The sequence below is a fragment of the Callorhinus ursinus genome, unplaced genomic scaffold (assembly GCF_003265705.2).
Source record: "Callorhinus ursinus isolate GAN/ISIS: 27379988/994484 unplaced genomic scaffold, GSC_fseal_2.0 scaffold28, whole genome shotgun sequence".
Classification (NCBI taxonomy): domain Eukaryota; kingdom Metazoa; phylum Chordata; class Mammalia; order Carnivora; family Otariidae; genus Callorhinus; species Callorhinus ursinus.
Genome location: NW_027397090.1, coordinates 7,560,988 through 7,577,271, shown reverse-complemented (window position 1 = coordinate 7,577,271; position 16,284 = coordinate 7,560,988). Strand labels below are relative to the sequence as shown.

The window sequence follows — 16,284 nt, the reverse complement described above, 5'->3', positions numbered from 1 at the left end:
GGTTCTGGAACATAGGAACAGCAGGTAAAAATAATAGATATCTGTGATTTTGTTTGAGACACAAAAAATTACAGACTTGAGTTAAACAGTGGACCTACTATATTAGTGCAGTGGTTTTTAAACCGCCTGCAAGCTGGAATCACCCAGGGAGCTTTAAAAAAATTCCAGTACCCAGGCTGCAACCCACCCCAATTAAATCTGAGTGTCGGGGCGGGGGGGGGGGGCAGGTCTTTATATTTTTTAAAGCTCCCAGGCAATTCCATTGCACAGGCTCGGTGGAGAAGCTCTGCACTGCAGAATGGGATCATCTACTTGGCAGACAGTTTCCCTTCCTCATCTCTGCCAAGAGCTTCTTCAGGGCTGGACGCTGGAATAAAAAATAGCTGATCGATTGACTGAGTCACACGCATATATAAAAAATACATGCACACATATTTTTATTTATTTAACTTAGGCCCTGACAATTAGCATACAAATCAGAAAAACTGAGTGCCTCGGAACTTACATTGCCTCTCCAAATCTTTAAAGAACCAAACTCTAAAAAACACACATCAAAGATATTTAAGTCATAAAAAAACACACACGCACACACAAACTTTAATCACCTTCAGGAACCATGATCCAATAATATATTTAATAGGTAAGATCTCGTTCATCAATATACAAATGAAAAAAACAACAACAACCCTCAACTTTAAGACACATGCCCTTAGCAAGAGCACTTAAGAGTTAGAATGGTTTATCGGTAGCATTTTGAGGTAGCATATTTTGTAAAGTAACAGAAGTCTCAGACCTGCTCTGCAGTTTCTCCTGCGTGCCAAGGGACAGGCCCTCAGCCTTTGCTCTTGGTAGAGGAGAGTGAATTTGCCCATATTCACTACAAGTCAGCCTGAACTCACTTCCTACCCTCTCGCCACGGCCATGTCTTCAAACACTCCATGTATTGCAGGTTTGGGAAAGGGCAAAAGCATTTTTTGAGCCTTCTTTCCCCTTGGTGTGGTGTCATCCCTGGCTGAGAAGCTAATCTTTCTGCTACATGCAATTCTCACTGGCAGGACACACATGCACCCAGTGGGAAGGGAAATCTCGCATCGTGGCACTTTGTTTGTAATTGGCTCTAGCAATGTAATTAATTAAGAGTGACCAACTCCCCTAAGGCTCTCCAGAGTATTGTTTCTGAATATCCCTCCCTCCATGATTCTGGCCCTTCAAAAGCTCTCCCTTTTTTCTCCCCGAGTACAATATTTTGGGGTATCATTAAGCTTTCTGTAATTTTCCTGGCAGGATGGTGAGCAGGAAAGCTTAAAAAAAAAAAAAAATCACATGAAAACAATGAAACCCAGGTACAGGAGCCACCCCAAGAACAGACTTCCTTTGTGCCACTTGAAACGACCCACGTGGACAGTTCAGGAACACGGCCTTCTTCTTTTTAAAAAAATGTAAATATTCAGCTCAGCTCTGCATTTTAAACACAAATATACCGTCGAAACAGGCTAAGGATTAAAGCTGCAAATATGGTCCCAACAACTTCAGACCTCGGTGCAGATCAAATTATTTGCCCCGGGGGCGCAAGTTTAAAGGGATGTCAAATCCCTAAAGCCCTTTCGTCCCAGTATGCTTTCTGTGTGAAAGTTCGACCCTGGGAAGGAATCAATGTACAAATGAATAAAAATAGCACATGCCCCAGGCAAAAAAAAAGGGCATGAGCTGGGCCTGAGTTGCCAGTTAAGACTGTCATTGAGCATCCTATACAATCCGCAAAGCTGCTGGCCCCGATCCAGGGCCCAGGGCATCGCTGAACACACCAGCCACCCGTCAACAGCTACCCAAAGCCAATGACACAACCGGGCATCGGACTTCAAGTATCCAACGTATACAAGAGCTGGTCCGCTCAAGGACTCGGGCTGGCCCTCAGAGGCCCCCACCACACCCCCACGGCATCCTGTTCTACAAAAGATGAAGCTGCTGAGAGTCACTAAGAGATACACGGAGTGGCGGGTGAGGGACAGGAGAAATGCTCTCCGAATATACCAGCCTAACAAACACAAATAAATTCTTCAACACTTTGTACAACTAGAAGGTGCGTGAGCTGGTATTCAAGCCATCCCTTTAAATTCTTTCGTCCCCTCTCTGTTATCAAACAGGAAAATGGTTCCATTGGGTTAACAGTGTCACTTTAAAATGCCATAAATTAAATAAGTTAGTTCACATTTTTTTCTTCCCCCAGCACTTAAGTTACAGTGAGTCCCTAATGTGCTTTTGCAGTCTGCATTAACAGCTCCAGATCTCTCCGGCGGACAATGCTGGCTCGGGGACAACCGTATTCATCCAGCTGCAAAGGTAGGAATTGTTCGAGCAGCCCAAGGCCCTGGCCAGCAGGACTGGTAAACAGCTTAGCCCATGATGGTTTAAACTTTCCGCTGAATCCCAAAAATATAGTACTCCCTTAAAAAAAAAAAAAAAAAAAAAGTGCAATTTGTCCATCTACTCATTCCAGGCAAGACAATGCAGGAGGTGAGTCGGAGGTGAGCAAAACAAAGATAACTATGAAACAGAAAAGCTACACTTCCTTACGTCAATGAACTCTGACCACCCACCTCTTGCCCCAAATAACAAACCACATCCCCAAACACTTCCTGGAATAATGTCTCCTTATTTAAAAATTATCTTAATGATACCCACTCCAGCAAAATAAGCTCACGAAGACGGGCTAGGGGCTATAGTCCACCCTAAAAACGCGTCTGTGGCTGGACTCATAAGAACTTCAAGGAATAATACAAATACAAACCTTTGTTATAAAGATGAGCTGGTTTGGCTAATCCCAGAGGTACTAATGAATCGGAAATATTTAAATGCTTTATTTCTCCTCTTGTGCTCAACAGAACAATTGACCTGTATGTAAGAGTCAGAAAATTGGAGGGAATTTCAATAAATCAGCATGTATTGAGTACCTTTCTGAACTTAATATAGCATAGAAATACTAGATAAAAGCAGAACTAAAACCAAACAGGGGGAGAAAAAAACACCTCAGATGCTTTTCACATCCCTGCTGTTACAAGTTCAGGCTCCCCGGCCCCACCCAGGTTAGCTGTTCTATCTATTCATGTCCTATTACCTACTTATAAAATAAATGAATAAAAACACCAATTTTAAAAAGAAATAAAATCTGCGCCTCATGGTTTGGTTTAAATTCCATGTTTATTATGCAGCATATCAACACATATACTTAAAAATCTGTTTGTGGATTTTCTCTTCTTCTGATCTCTCTCTCTCTCCTCTTCCAATGTTATGCTGGCTTAATTACTATGGCCTTGTGATTTATTTTAGTATGTTATAAAACAAGCCCCTTGTATTATTTTAAGTTGTTTACAAAGATTTTATTACTCTCCCACATTTATTCTTCTACTATCCTTTTCTTCAACTTTTATATAACCATTAGTATTCATTTTCTTAATGTGGGTCTTGACATGTCAATGTCATTCTAAAGCAGGGGTGACCATTCAGAGTCAGAACAGAGGTCCGACCACAGCAACCTTACAGGCCTGACCCTCTTCAGACTCGTCCCATGAGCTCACTTACAGGTCCCCAGGGACCCGCACACCCCAACATGTGCCTAGTTCTCTAGAAGACATTGGTAGTTGCTCCCAAACCTCTTAACACTTTATTAAGAAACAACATACAGGGGCGCCTGGGTGGCTCAGTTGGTTCAGCGTCTGCCTTCGGCTCAGGTCATGATCCCAGGGTTCTGGGATCGAGTCCCATGTTGGGCTCTCTGCTCAGTGAGGAGTCTGCTTCTCCCTCTCCCTCTATAGCTCCCCCTGCTTATGCTCTCTCTCTCTCAAATAAATAAATAAAATATTAAGAAAAAAAAAGATACAACATACATACAGAAAAGTATCACTAAGTGTACAGCATATTGAATTTCTGCACACTAAACGTACTCATGTAACCAGCCCAGATGAAGAAACAGAACACTATGCATATCTTAAAAGCCTTCCTTCAGTCCCCTTTCCAGAAACAACCTAGTGACTTTTTAATGAGTTGGTTTTAACTCTTAAATCTACAGGGTATCTTACAGGACTGCCGTGTTATCCTAAAAATTTATGGTGAGCTGTATGCCCAGTGAACTGAGTACATGTTTTCACCATTAGGAAAAATCTTTTAAGTCCTTAAAGAAAATTGAGGCCTTGGAAAGGAATTCCCTAGAAGCATCTCAAAGCAGAAGACAGAGCTATACCTGCACACTGAATATTACACTCAAATAATCCAACGACTTTACAGGACTCACTGAAATCTGGTTCTGCCATATGTAAAGAGCGTCAAGTCATCAGATGACTGAAGATGCATTCAAAAACTAGACAGGACCTCACTCCCCAGGAAGCTTATGCCCTTCCCTTAGTTGCTTCACTAAATGAAGGTCTGCTTGTGAGTCAGCATCTATAGCACATCCAAGGGAGGCAGGGAGGAGCCTGAATTCGTCTCCTTGCCTCTAGGAGGCAGGGTCTAACCAGTCCCCAAAAAGAAAGGCTTTGCTCATGTGCATGCTTCTTCAGAGACCAACAAAACAAAACGCATCAGGCCAGGGCTCTTAAAAGAGAGACCAGATACCTGTCCAGTTAAAACTCAGTGGACAGGGGCGCCTGGGTGGCTCAGTTGTTAAGCATCTGCCTTCGGCTCAGGCCATGATCCCAGGGTCCTGGGATTGAGTCCCGTGCATTGGGTTCCCTGCTCAGCAGGGAGCCTGCCGCTCCCCCTGCTTGTGCTCTCTCTCTGTCAAATAAATAAATAAAATCTTTAAAAATAATAATAAAAATAAAACTCAGTGGACTTTCCAGTCACTTCCATGTGAGCTAGGTGGTGAATTCACAGCATAATGCTGTCTTATCAGTAGGACAGATGGCCACAAAGGTCAAATTGTGTATAAAATTGCTTTAAACTGGAAATGAACCTTCTGAGTTAGGTGCAATGTAATCGACCAACTACTAAAAAGTGGGCAGCAAGGTTCCAAAATACCGAGCAATTCCCCTTCTAAGAGCCTTCACACCATTTGCAAACTCTGCTCACATCCAGGCTCTCGCTGAGCAATACTATGCTATTTAGACCACATGGGCGTCAATCTGAGACGGGAAAGGAATGACCACCTTTCAACAGCCCTAAATGCCCACACCGTAAAAGGGTGGAAAGACAAACCAAAGCTCAGAGTTAACCAGGTGTCACCTGTTCCGATGGCCTGTCTCCTCTTGCAGAGCAAGCATCACCTACCTTGGAGGGATGCCTGTTCTCAAATACTCTTCCATGAGACTGATATCAGCAGGAGAGAAAATCTTTTTTTCCATTAACCGGAAGGGAACGCTGCAGGCATCCACAATAAGGAGAAGGACGCCCGCATCTTGGATGGTAAAGTCGGTGCCATTGACCTGAGAACAGAGAAACATGTCTTCTGCTGTCATCACCCCATTTATATCTCCAAGATGACTCATCTTTGATGAGTCCGAGCCCTTCCCTCGGTCTTCTAAACCCATGAATCAAATTCTATTTCCAGGATTCAAACTGCATCATCCAGTGATTCTTTCTCCGCCAACATCTGAAACCCTGCCAGTGTTCTAGACTGTGCCTTTGATTGGTCTTTACTGGTTGGATTGGATGCTCTGAGCAAGGCACGGCAGCTCACACTCAGATGAGCAGCGTGACTCTCGCTGCTGGCATAAGAACTTCATGCCTACCACCACTCTCTCACTGGGGTCAAAGCTTCTAAACTCAGCGATCAGGCACCAGCCTCTGTACCACAGTTCCCGTAGCTCACTTACAGTCACACTGGTTCAGAGAAAAATATCATGCCTTCCCCGACACAGAAACCCCCCAGTAGAGTTTAGGTTTGCAACACCGAAGGAGCTAGACGGCCTCATCTCCTTTGTCCCACCCATAGCTCTCCTTTAAAATCAAAATGGAGGCACGCCTGGGTGGCTCAGTCGTTAAGCGTCTGCCTTCAGCTCAGGTCATGATCCCAGGGTCCTGGGATGGAGCCCCGCATCGGGCTCCCTGCTCGGCGGGGAGCCTGCTTCTCCCTCTCCCACTCCCCCTGCTTGTGTTCCCTCTCTCGCTGTGTCTCTCTCTGTCAAATAAATAAATAAAATCTTTAAAAAAATAAAAAAATAAAAATAAAATCAAAATGGAAAAGTGGTCATTTCATCAGGATGTAAGCCACAAGGTATTAATAGATTTTGTTCACAATTATTGTGAGCTGAAATTTCCAGGAGTCCTCTTTAAATTACATTAGTGGTTTGAGACCTCTTTAGGAAAAAGGAACTCCAGACACATCCAAATATCATTAATTCCTCAGCCAAAAAAGAAGGAAAAAAGACTTGCTGTACTAAAAAATGATTGAACACTAATTTAAGCCATAGGCAATGTTCCTATTTTTAAATGTATAAAATTGGGGCGCGTGGCCGACTCAGAGGAGCGTGCAGCTCTTGATCTCGGTCCTGAGTTTAAGCCCTGCACTGAACATCGAGGTTACTTAAATAAATAAATAAAAACTTAAAAAAAAAAACGTTTATCTTGAAAAAAATAAAATGTATAAAATTATAAACTATGCTAAAGCTAACAAAGGAGAAATGCCATCACTACTACACTTGTCCATGTTTGAGGAAATTTTATTTAAATTTTATTTCTTTTTTTAAGATTTTATTTATTTATTTGAGAGAGAAAGAGAAAGAACAAGCACTAAGGGCAGAAGGACAAGCAGATTGCACACAGAGCACAGAGCCCAACACGGGACTCGATCCCACGACCCCAAGATCATGACCCAAGCCGAAGTCAAGCCACCCAGGTGCCCCTAAATTTTATTTCTAATCGCTATTGGTCTCAAAGGAATCGAATGATTTTTTTTTGCCTATGTTTATATTGCTCTAAGCCAGAGAACAATTCTGGAAATCCTTGAGGTAAAGTACCACTTTATATTTGGGAAGACTGGGAGTGATTCTCTTATTTAAAAAAATCTTAATACTTAAAATTGAGATACATTTGAGAAAAAATATATAATGATCCTCAACACACTTAAACTGTCCCCTTGAAAAGAACCCCTTAAAACCTGTTACTTAAAGAAAACACAAAAGTGTCCATAAAGACTTAGGAAACACCATGTTCTAGCAAAGATTCTTCAGGCAATGCTTGGGTAAAGTATCGGAGGTAAATATGACAAAACACAATATTGTGACTTTTCTGGGGTCCTGAGCACCCCGTGTGCAGCAACAGAGTTAAAAAAAAAAAAACTGTCTTCAGACCCTGGAGCAGAGCCCGCCTGAGATTTTATGGGCAAAACAGTATCTTCTTGAATTGTTTAGTGGACTTAGTGGAGCAGAGCGACTCAGCACCCACTTGCTTCCCTTCTGCAACTAACTCCCACCAGATACCATGACAACAAGGCTGGGATCAGGTTCTCCACGCAGCTGACTGCACTGAGAGGCTAAGCTAACAAATTTTACGCCAGAAAAAATTACATCATGAACATACTACAAAATGAACAGTTGCTAACCAAGGGCAAGAGGCATACATATATAGTTGGGGAATCTTTGAGCTACATTTAAATAGAGATAGTCTGTCTTTCTTTCTTTTTAATTTTGTGTGTGTGAGGTCACAATATCCATCTGCTTAACAAATTTTAAGGGTACAATACATAATTACTGACTACACGGACTATGTCATATAGCAGATCTGGAGAGCTTATTTATCTTACCTGAAACTACATGTCTGTTGATCAATAACACCCCATTTCACCCTCCCCTCCCCAAGGAGGGATATTCTTAATTCAGAGTTCAATCCTGGAGATGGATGGTGGTGATGCTTGCATACCATACGAGTGTACTTCACACCCCTGCACTATACACTTAAAAATGGTTAAGACAATGAATTTTATGTGATGTATATTTTGACGCAATAAAAGAAATTGGGAAAGAAAAAAAAGAGTAAGATATAATTTTGTCCACATACATGTGGATCTGTGATTGTGTTGCTCACTACCTTAAAAACCTGAGCTCCTATGGTTGGAGGATGCATCAAACAGGTGTAAGGGGATTAAAAAATAACAATTTTTAGTAATAAAAAAAAAAAAAAAAAAAAAAAAAAAAAAAGTAAGACACAGGGAGGAAAAGTACAGCACAGGGAATAGAGTCAATAATACTGTAATAACTTTGTATGGTGACAGACAGTAACTTCACTTACTATGGTGAACATTTCATAATGTACACAGATGTCAAATCACTACGCCTGAAGCTAATACAATATTGTATGTCAGCTATACTTCAATTATAAAAAAACAAACAAAAAAAATGAGCTCCTCAAAGAGACCACATGAGGGGCGCCTGGGTGGCTCAGTGGATTAAGTGTCAGGGTCCTGGGATCGAGCCCCGCATCGGGCTCCCTGCTCAGTGGGGAGCCTGCTTCTCCCTCTCCCACTCCCTCTGCTTGCGCTCTCTCCCTCTCTCTCAAATGAATAAATAAAACCTATAAAAAATAAAAATAAAGAAACCACATGAGGCTAGGACCAGCCCCTGGCTAGATATTAGTTAGATGTCTAGATACCTGCCACCCCGAGAGCTCATTATACAGTGGCGCTCTGGTCACCCTGATTTTGGACAGACCTCAAGCCAAGAGCTGGTTAACACTGGCTAGCCTGGCTCTTCGCCCAGATTCTATGTGTTGACAATGAGGCTCAGGCCTATACTTCCATAAACCCGCTTAGAACAGAGGACTAACACTTGGTTAGTCCTCAATTTTTACATTTTTACATTCACCTCAATTTTAACATTCACCGATTTTAACATTCACCTCAAAGTCATCAATAAACACAATCCAGAGAGAACCAATTTTAACGTTCACCTCAAAGTCGTCAATAAACACAATCCAGTGAGAAAACAGACTTAATACATTTAATGTACTTAAAAACGCAAACGTTTAGGAGGTAGTTGTACCTCTATTATACTGCTTGCCACCAAGTGGCTGTTACCAGAGATAATTCATGTCACCGGGATAAAACATAAAAAGTGAGAAGCTGAGGCAGGGTACAGGCCGGATGGTACTTACAGAGATAATAGACAGGTCTCCACGCTGAGTCTCTGCTTTACTGGGTGACTGGAACTGCACGGGGAGGTAGCTTTTATGAGGATCACTAGTAAACACCACCTAAACAGGGAAGAAGTTCCATATTTCTGTCAACCACATCTTCCTTCAAAAGGGCCTCAAAATCAACTCAACTATATCAAACCCAATGGTGTTTTTTCTCCCCTGTGAACTTTTTGTACAGACTGAATGGCCTGGACTTCCATCTTTGGATCCGGATTTAATATAAGAAATGTATGTTCCCCCTTTTCTGGAATAATCCCAGTCTCAAGTAATTGTAATCTTGTTCAGAAAATCAATTCTGCAAATGACTAAGTAAATGTGCTTTACACTTAGACCTTTGTCCTTTTCAGACCAGTTATCTTGAGTTGGGACTCAGTCACTCCAGAACTGAGAGAAGTAAAGGTGACAAGCATTACCCTGTTCAAAAGTGCATCACCAGGCCAACTTCCTCTACCTGACTTGCAACGTGTCCCATAAATGAAGCCACGCCTTATATCCAGGCCCCTAATCCCCCTGGTTCTATCCCTTCTGCAGCTATCGCTTTCCCACAAGTGCTTCATCTCCTTTCCCGCCACTCTGCCTTTGCAGATGCTGTTCCCTCCCCCCAGAATGCCCTTCCTTGTTTCCTTCCACTCCTTGAAATCACTCTCAGCCTCCAAATCCCACCTTGCACCTCCTCCCTAAAGGCTTTCTTCTCGTTCAAAAGCAGGCCGAACTCTCACACAATTCAGCACTTAAGGTATATATTCCTGATGAATGCATGTCGACAACTTCATTCCAAGGGCAAACAATCATGATACTCAACATTCAGAAGCTCAGGTTTGGAGTCAAAAGCCTGTGTGAATTTTCCTACTGACTCCTCATGTACGTGTGTTTCTTTCCGATATTCAAAACAAACTCATTCGTTCAAATTTCCAAGTAAAAGTTGAGGTTCCCAAATGCTTCAAGTACTTTCCAACAGCACCAAGTCAGTAATCGATACATTTTTTAAAAAATAAATTCTAATCAATGTTTCAAGCACACACAAAAAAACAAGGAATGCTAAACATTAATGTATGGAACGTTTTAAAAAGATAGGCTTGGGGTATTTCCAATGATGATTATTTACAAATTATCATGTTGCGATTGTTATAATAAATTATATAATCTTTTCTGTAATGAAGGACGTTAACAAATTCGGCTTGAGAATGAGGCTGGAGAACTTACTTCCCCACAAAGATTATCTAAAAATATCACTTTAGGGACGCCTGGGTGGCTAAGTCAGTTAAGCATCTGACTCTTGATTTCGGCTCAGGTCATGATCTCAAGGGTTGTGTCGTCGAGCCAGGCGTAATGGGGCTCTGCGCTGGGCACGGAGCCTGCTTAAGATTCTCTCTCTCCCTTTCCCTCTGTCCCTCCCCCCCCCAGAAAATAAAAATTAAAATAAAATAAAAAATAAATAAAATGTCACTTTAATAGTCAAGATATTACATGGGACAGGCAAGGATCTATACACACTTCTTCATGTACATGGTTGGCTTGGTTGGTGGGTTGGTTGGTGAGTTGGGTGGCTGGCTGGTAGGTTGGTAGGTGGGTTGGTGGGCTGGTTTCAGTTGAGGTGGAGAATAGAAATGGCACAGGGATATGAAAGATTGAAACTGTGGATAGTGAGCTGCCTTTGAAAAAATACTTATATATGATAACAGGAAGAATAATCCATGTTCCTCTCTCTGACCTTACTGCCACCAATAGGCAAAAACAAATGAGAAACATTTTTGATTCAGTAGAACTAGGGTGGGACCAAGAATTCTAATATTTTACAAGTTCCCAAGTGATGCTGATGCGGTTCGTCTGGGACCACACTTTAAGAACCATTTCCCTTGGGTGCCTGGGTGGCTCAGATGGTTAAGTGTCTGCCTTCGGCTCAGGTCATGATCCCAGGGTCCTGGGATCGAGTCCCACATCAGGCTCCCTGCTGAGCTGGGAGCCTGCTTCTCCCTCTGCCTCTGCCCCTCCCCCTGCTTGTACACTCTCTCTGTCAAAAATAAATAAAATCTTAAAAAAAAAAAAAAGAACCATTTCCCTTAACCCATATTTATCTGTGTAAAGGTTAAATATTAATTAGAGCAATATTAACTTATACTTCTTCACTTGGAGCTGGTCTGACTTCCTTTGAAAACCCCATGCACAATTTGAGCTCATATTTTGGATTTACTTTCATTGCCATGTTTTCTCAAGATCCAGAGGGAAACCTTGTAATTAAGAAGAAGAAGGATTTTCCTTCTAGCCAAAGTTAGTTTGTACTTTTAATTACAGGTAAATGTAATAGCACATGCTTCAAAATTAACAGTAGCTTTCCACCTTAAAAAAGGGGGGGACAATTTTCATATGAGTTGCATTTTTTTTAAGATTTATTTATTTATTTTAGTGAGGGAGGGACAGGGGCAGAGAGAGAGAGAATCTCAAGCAGACTCCATGCTTCGCACAGAGCCCAATGTGGAGCTGGATCCCACAACCCTGAGATCATGACCTGAGCCAAAATTAAGAGTCAGACACTTCACCGACTGAGCCACCCAGTGCCCCATATATGAGTTGCATTTTTGGAAAAGAAATTTTATAGTCCTCAATAAAACAAAGTATTTTTCTACATGACTGACATGTAAATCCAATAGCAATATTGTAACAGAATCAAACCTGAGGCGGGGAGGGGAAAGATGAGGACCAAAAAGTCTACAGTCATCCAGGGTAAATGGATGTATCACCAGGTAAAATATTTCTATTATGAATTTGGACTAGTTTGCTTCTTAGGATTATCACATTGTAGAACGGGCCAAAATTCAGGGGAAATCATGCAGTATTTATAACTTGGCAAGACTGGTGTTTCAAAGAAAAATGTGCCTATTGCCAAAATAAAGAAACAAACAAAAAACTGCTTTTTGATTCTTTTCCACCCATAGCCTACCGTTCCTCCTTGTTTACCTGGCGGGTCCCGCAGCCTTGACAGAGCCTGGTGAGCATGGAGGGCATGCGCTTGAGTGCTGACGGCTTCCTGTAATACTGGGGATAGGCTTTGGCCATGCAGTTACTGATATCTTTTGAGTCCGTTGCTGCCTGGATCTTGACTCTTTCACATCCCTGAGATGAACAGTAACTGTGGCCATCCCTGTAGCTTTTGGCTTTGAGATACAAAAACAGCAACCTGAGCGGAACACAAACCAATCCATGGGATGTTAGACGGACTCTCAAAAACTCACGAAAATTCCTCACATTGGCTCACGGCGCCCAAAGGGCTATTCCTCTAATAAAGTAACTTTTCCTTAAAAGAAAATAAATTACAAAACTAATGAAGTAGTTTCTCCTTCCTTTCTATCCTCCTAGGGCCCTAAAGGCAAATGCAACACTACTTTCAGAAAATATTTTGATGACCCGATTCAGTCATTCTGGAACATATCAAAGTTAACTTCTGGAGTGAAATAGTTCAATAGGTAATTTGGGAGGATGGACTTTGGTTTGGTTCAAAACCTCCTTGGAAAACTTTAGACTTGTGTTGAGTTTAGGATTTCATAAATTAGTGTGGTGGTTTTTTGATTATTTTTTTTTTTTTTTGGTTTATAAATCATTTTGGTTTAAGGCATAAATTTGAAATAAATAAAAATAGCAACTGTGACTTGCTTGGCTAAGGGCAAGATATGGTCTCCCATCAATTCCTGTGATGTTTACTAAGAGCAGATGGGCCTGAGGTCCTTCTGTCTGTACTTCGGCCAAAATCAAGGGAAAGGAACAGCCCCGCCCACTCGGAATTATCCTCCTGCCGCCAAGATGAATGGAAAAGTAACTTCCAGGCAACAGTCCAACGTCTGTCAGCAAACCTAGTCTTTCTGAACCAAAGGAAGTCAAGATTGTAAAGCATGTGATCAAACGTGATTGATTACTGGAGATCATGAATTCATATTTTAATATGAAGTCAGTGAACAATGAAAAGTTGCAGTTATGAGGTAAAAACCAGCCATTGTCCTAACATCAGTACTTTTAACATATATACATAAGGAGTGAAAGGGGCCTAATTAAAAATCATTAAAATGAATAGAATTAAAAAAGAATTAGAACCTCGAAGGCTGATGGATTCTAAAAATGTTGGAATGAAAAGAAATATTTCCCAGCTAATCATTCATTTGTGATCCCTAGACCATCCTCACAAATTGGGGTGCTCCATTTATTTTTGTGGAAAATCAGCAGGGAATGTGGAAGCTCTGTCATCTGTAGAATAAAAGTCCAAATAGGTTGTTTTAAGTCTTGCTGAAAATCAGTGACAATTATGATAAGAAAAGACTTAAGCTGGTCACACGGGCTGCTGGAGGGGCCCTGGAGGGCAAACGAGCTGCATCTTCTTCAAAAACAAGACACTTAACTGAACCCCAACCTCACGCCTTCTCCCCATTCTCAACTTTCATCTTTCCCCCAAACATGCCATGCTGCGTTCTTCCATGCCTCCATGCACCTATCCGCACTGCTCCTGGGGACACCTGACCCCTCTCTTTGTCCATCTCCTACTCATTCCTCAGGAGTTAGCCCGTGTCACCCTCTTGGGATGTCACTGATCGTCCTAGGCTGGGCTTCTGGGTGACCTCAGAAGGCACACTGAATATCCCACTATAGGAATTATAGCATTTAAACCTCTAGCTCGCTGATGACTTGCTTTACAGGCCCATGTCTTTCAGTGGACTGTGAAAAATGGGTCTTATTCACATGAGTATCTTTACAGTACCTAGACGATGGCATGTGATAGGAATGCCAGCTTAAGGAATGGGTGCTGAAGGAGCATGCTACTTGCTGGAAGAGTATAGGAGATCAAGCCTACCATAGCCCAAAGGCTGAGAGACTGTAACTGGATAAAGGCAGACAAAGCCAACAGGACCCTGGGTGAACAGGATTAGAATTAAAAAGTGGAAAGACGCCGCCTAGAGAAAGTTGAAAGCAAATATGCTACGGTTATACAGTGGTTTGGTTTGGTTGTTTTTTTAAACTCAAGGTCAACTTGAGAGATCACCTCAGAGGAAGAAAAAAATGAGCTTCTCCTGAAATATGAACTCTTTTCCATGTAAATAATCATCTTAACGGTTGTCATAGAAAAAAATTATTTTAATTTTCAATTGGGCCTACTGGTTCTTCACTGACAAGGGTAATTTCTCTCTCCAAATTGCCTTAATAGGTATATGGCAAACATCTTCATTTGATTCCTGCCGCCAACTATAATTACGAGTCATTCTACTTCTCTAAACCTCTAATAGTGATGAGCAGAGAATTACCCACATCAGCTGCTTTCCTAAACAGCCGTCCCATCACAACCTATTCTTAGTTAGGCTGAAGAACTAGTAATTTCACCATTAAAGAAAAATAGCAATAATTCTCATTCACTGGTTGTGCCCAATTACCCCGTGCTGGAGTCAAAATAGAATTTCCTCTCAGACTGCTTCCTCTGCAATTCTTCCAGTGAATGCACAGGCTCATATTCTTCCATTTTGGATAATGAGCCATTATGGCGCTGTAAAAAGCCAAAGGTAACCTGAAAACTTGTGTTTGATGGATAGCAGAGGCCAACTCGAATCCAGTCATTCCTATAAAGGAGAGACAATAAAACAATGAATTCACACTTGAGCCTATATATCTTGAGTACTACAGCATATGTAAATTTCAGCCATGATTTCTCTCCTTCTTAAATTTCTGATGTGTATTGATCGAGCCACTAACAATGGAAGTTCTGTACCCCGACATACTAGCAAATCACCCGCCTCTGTACGTTCCCCAAACTTCACTTATCAATATATTTACAACAGTTGTCTCGCTTACAAAAATGTCTTGGTCTCAACAGGACTTCAGAGAATGTGAATAGAAGTTGGATAAAACGGGGCGCCTGAGTGGCTCAGTCATTAAGCGGCTGCCTTCGGCTCAGGTCATGATCCCGGGGTCCTGGGATCGAGCCCCGCATCGGGATCCCTGCTCCGCGGGAAGCCTGCTTCTCCCTCTCTCCCACTCCCCCTGCTTGTGTTCCCCCTCTCGCTGTGTCTCTCTCTGTCAAATAAATAAATAAAATCTTAAAAAAAAAAAAAAAGAAGTTGGATAAAATGTACTTAGACACTGCAAGAGGATAATAAAATTAAGTGAGATGACTGGGAATGTATGAAAATGGGAGAAACACTAATAGCCTGACAATGGGAGTGTATGCTGGTAAAATCTTTCCAAAGAATTTTTTTTTAATTTTACTTACTTTTTTTTTTTTTAAGTAATCTCTACACCCAACGGGGGACTCAAACTCACAACCCTGAGATCAGGAGTCACACGCTCCACAGACTGAGCCAGCCAGGTGCCCCTCCAAAGAATTTTTTTGTTCATAGATATATTCTTTCCTTTATGATTGTATTAGGATAAAAACTTAGTAGTAAAACTGCTGGATATAGGGCGCCTGGGTGGCTCAGATGGTTAAGCGTCTGCCTTCGGCTCAGGTCATGATCCCAGGGTGCTGGGATCAAGTCCCGCATCGGGCTCCCTGCTCCTTGAGAGCCTGTTTCTCCCTCTGCTTCTCTCTCTCTCTCTCTCTCTCCCTCTCTCTCTCCGTCTCTCATGAATAAATAAATAAAATCTTTAAAAAAAAAAAAGCTGGATATAAAGTCATATGTATTTTATTTATTTATTTATTTGACAGAGAGATAGGGAGAGAGAGCACAAGTAGGCAGAGCGTCAGGCAGAGGGAAAGGGAGAAGCAGGCTCTCCACCGAGCAGGGAGCCCCGATGCAGGGCTCAATCCCAGGACCCCGGGATCATGACCTGAGCCAAAGGCAGATGCTTAATCGACTGAGCCACCCAAGGGCCCCAAAGCATGTGTATTTTTAAAGCTTTCGATGCATATTACCAAATTGCTGTGGTGGTTTTTTTTTCTTACATAATATCCTGTCTTTAGATACAAAAATCAACACTTTCTGGAAACCATTAAAAATATTTCCCCTTTTTTAATCACTTGCTGATTGAGGGCATTTTGTAAGTTGTGGTAAAATATCCATAACCAAAAATTTATCTTTTTATCCACTTTTAACTCCACAGTTCAGTAGCATTAAGTACATTCACAAGGTTCTACACTTACCACCACTCTTCCAAAGAATATTTAAACAACAGGTAACAAAATTATTCATG

At 41.7% G+C, this 16,284-nt stretch overlaps 1 protein-coding gene across 6 annotated transcripts in view; it reads right to left on the bottom strand.

Moving 5' to 3' along the window:
• The window catches only part of CEMIP2 (cell migration inducing hyaluronidase 2), a 101,585-nt gene that overhangs the window by 15,036 nt on the left and 70,265 nt on the right, over positions 1 to 16,284 (bottom strand). For 5 of the 6 annotated variants that reach the window (XM_025891548.2, XM_073878084.1, XM_025891547.2 and 2 more), the window contains 6 exons: positions 14,532 to 14,714; positions 12,079 to 12,298; positions 9,082 to 9,180; positions 5,263 to 5,417; positions 2,789 to 2,892; positions 414 to 2,445 (listed from right to left, as the gene is read on the bottom strand). In XM_025891548.2, coding sequence (XP_025747333.2) covers positions 2,249 to 2,445; positions 2,789 to 2,892; positions 5,263 to 5,417; positions 9,082 to 9,180; positions 12,079 to 12,298; positions 14,532 to 14,714 — 958 coding nt within the window. In that variant the 3' untranslated portion in view covers positions 414 to 2,248. Of the gene's footprint in view, positions 1 to 413; positions 2,446 to 2,788; positions 2,893 to 5,262; positions 5,418 to 9,081; positions 9,181 to 12,078; positions 12,299 to 14,531; positions 14,715 to 16,284 lie in introns of those variants that run through there. The other variant, XR_012374035.1, reaches the window with a different exon arrangement.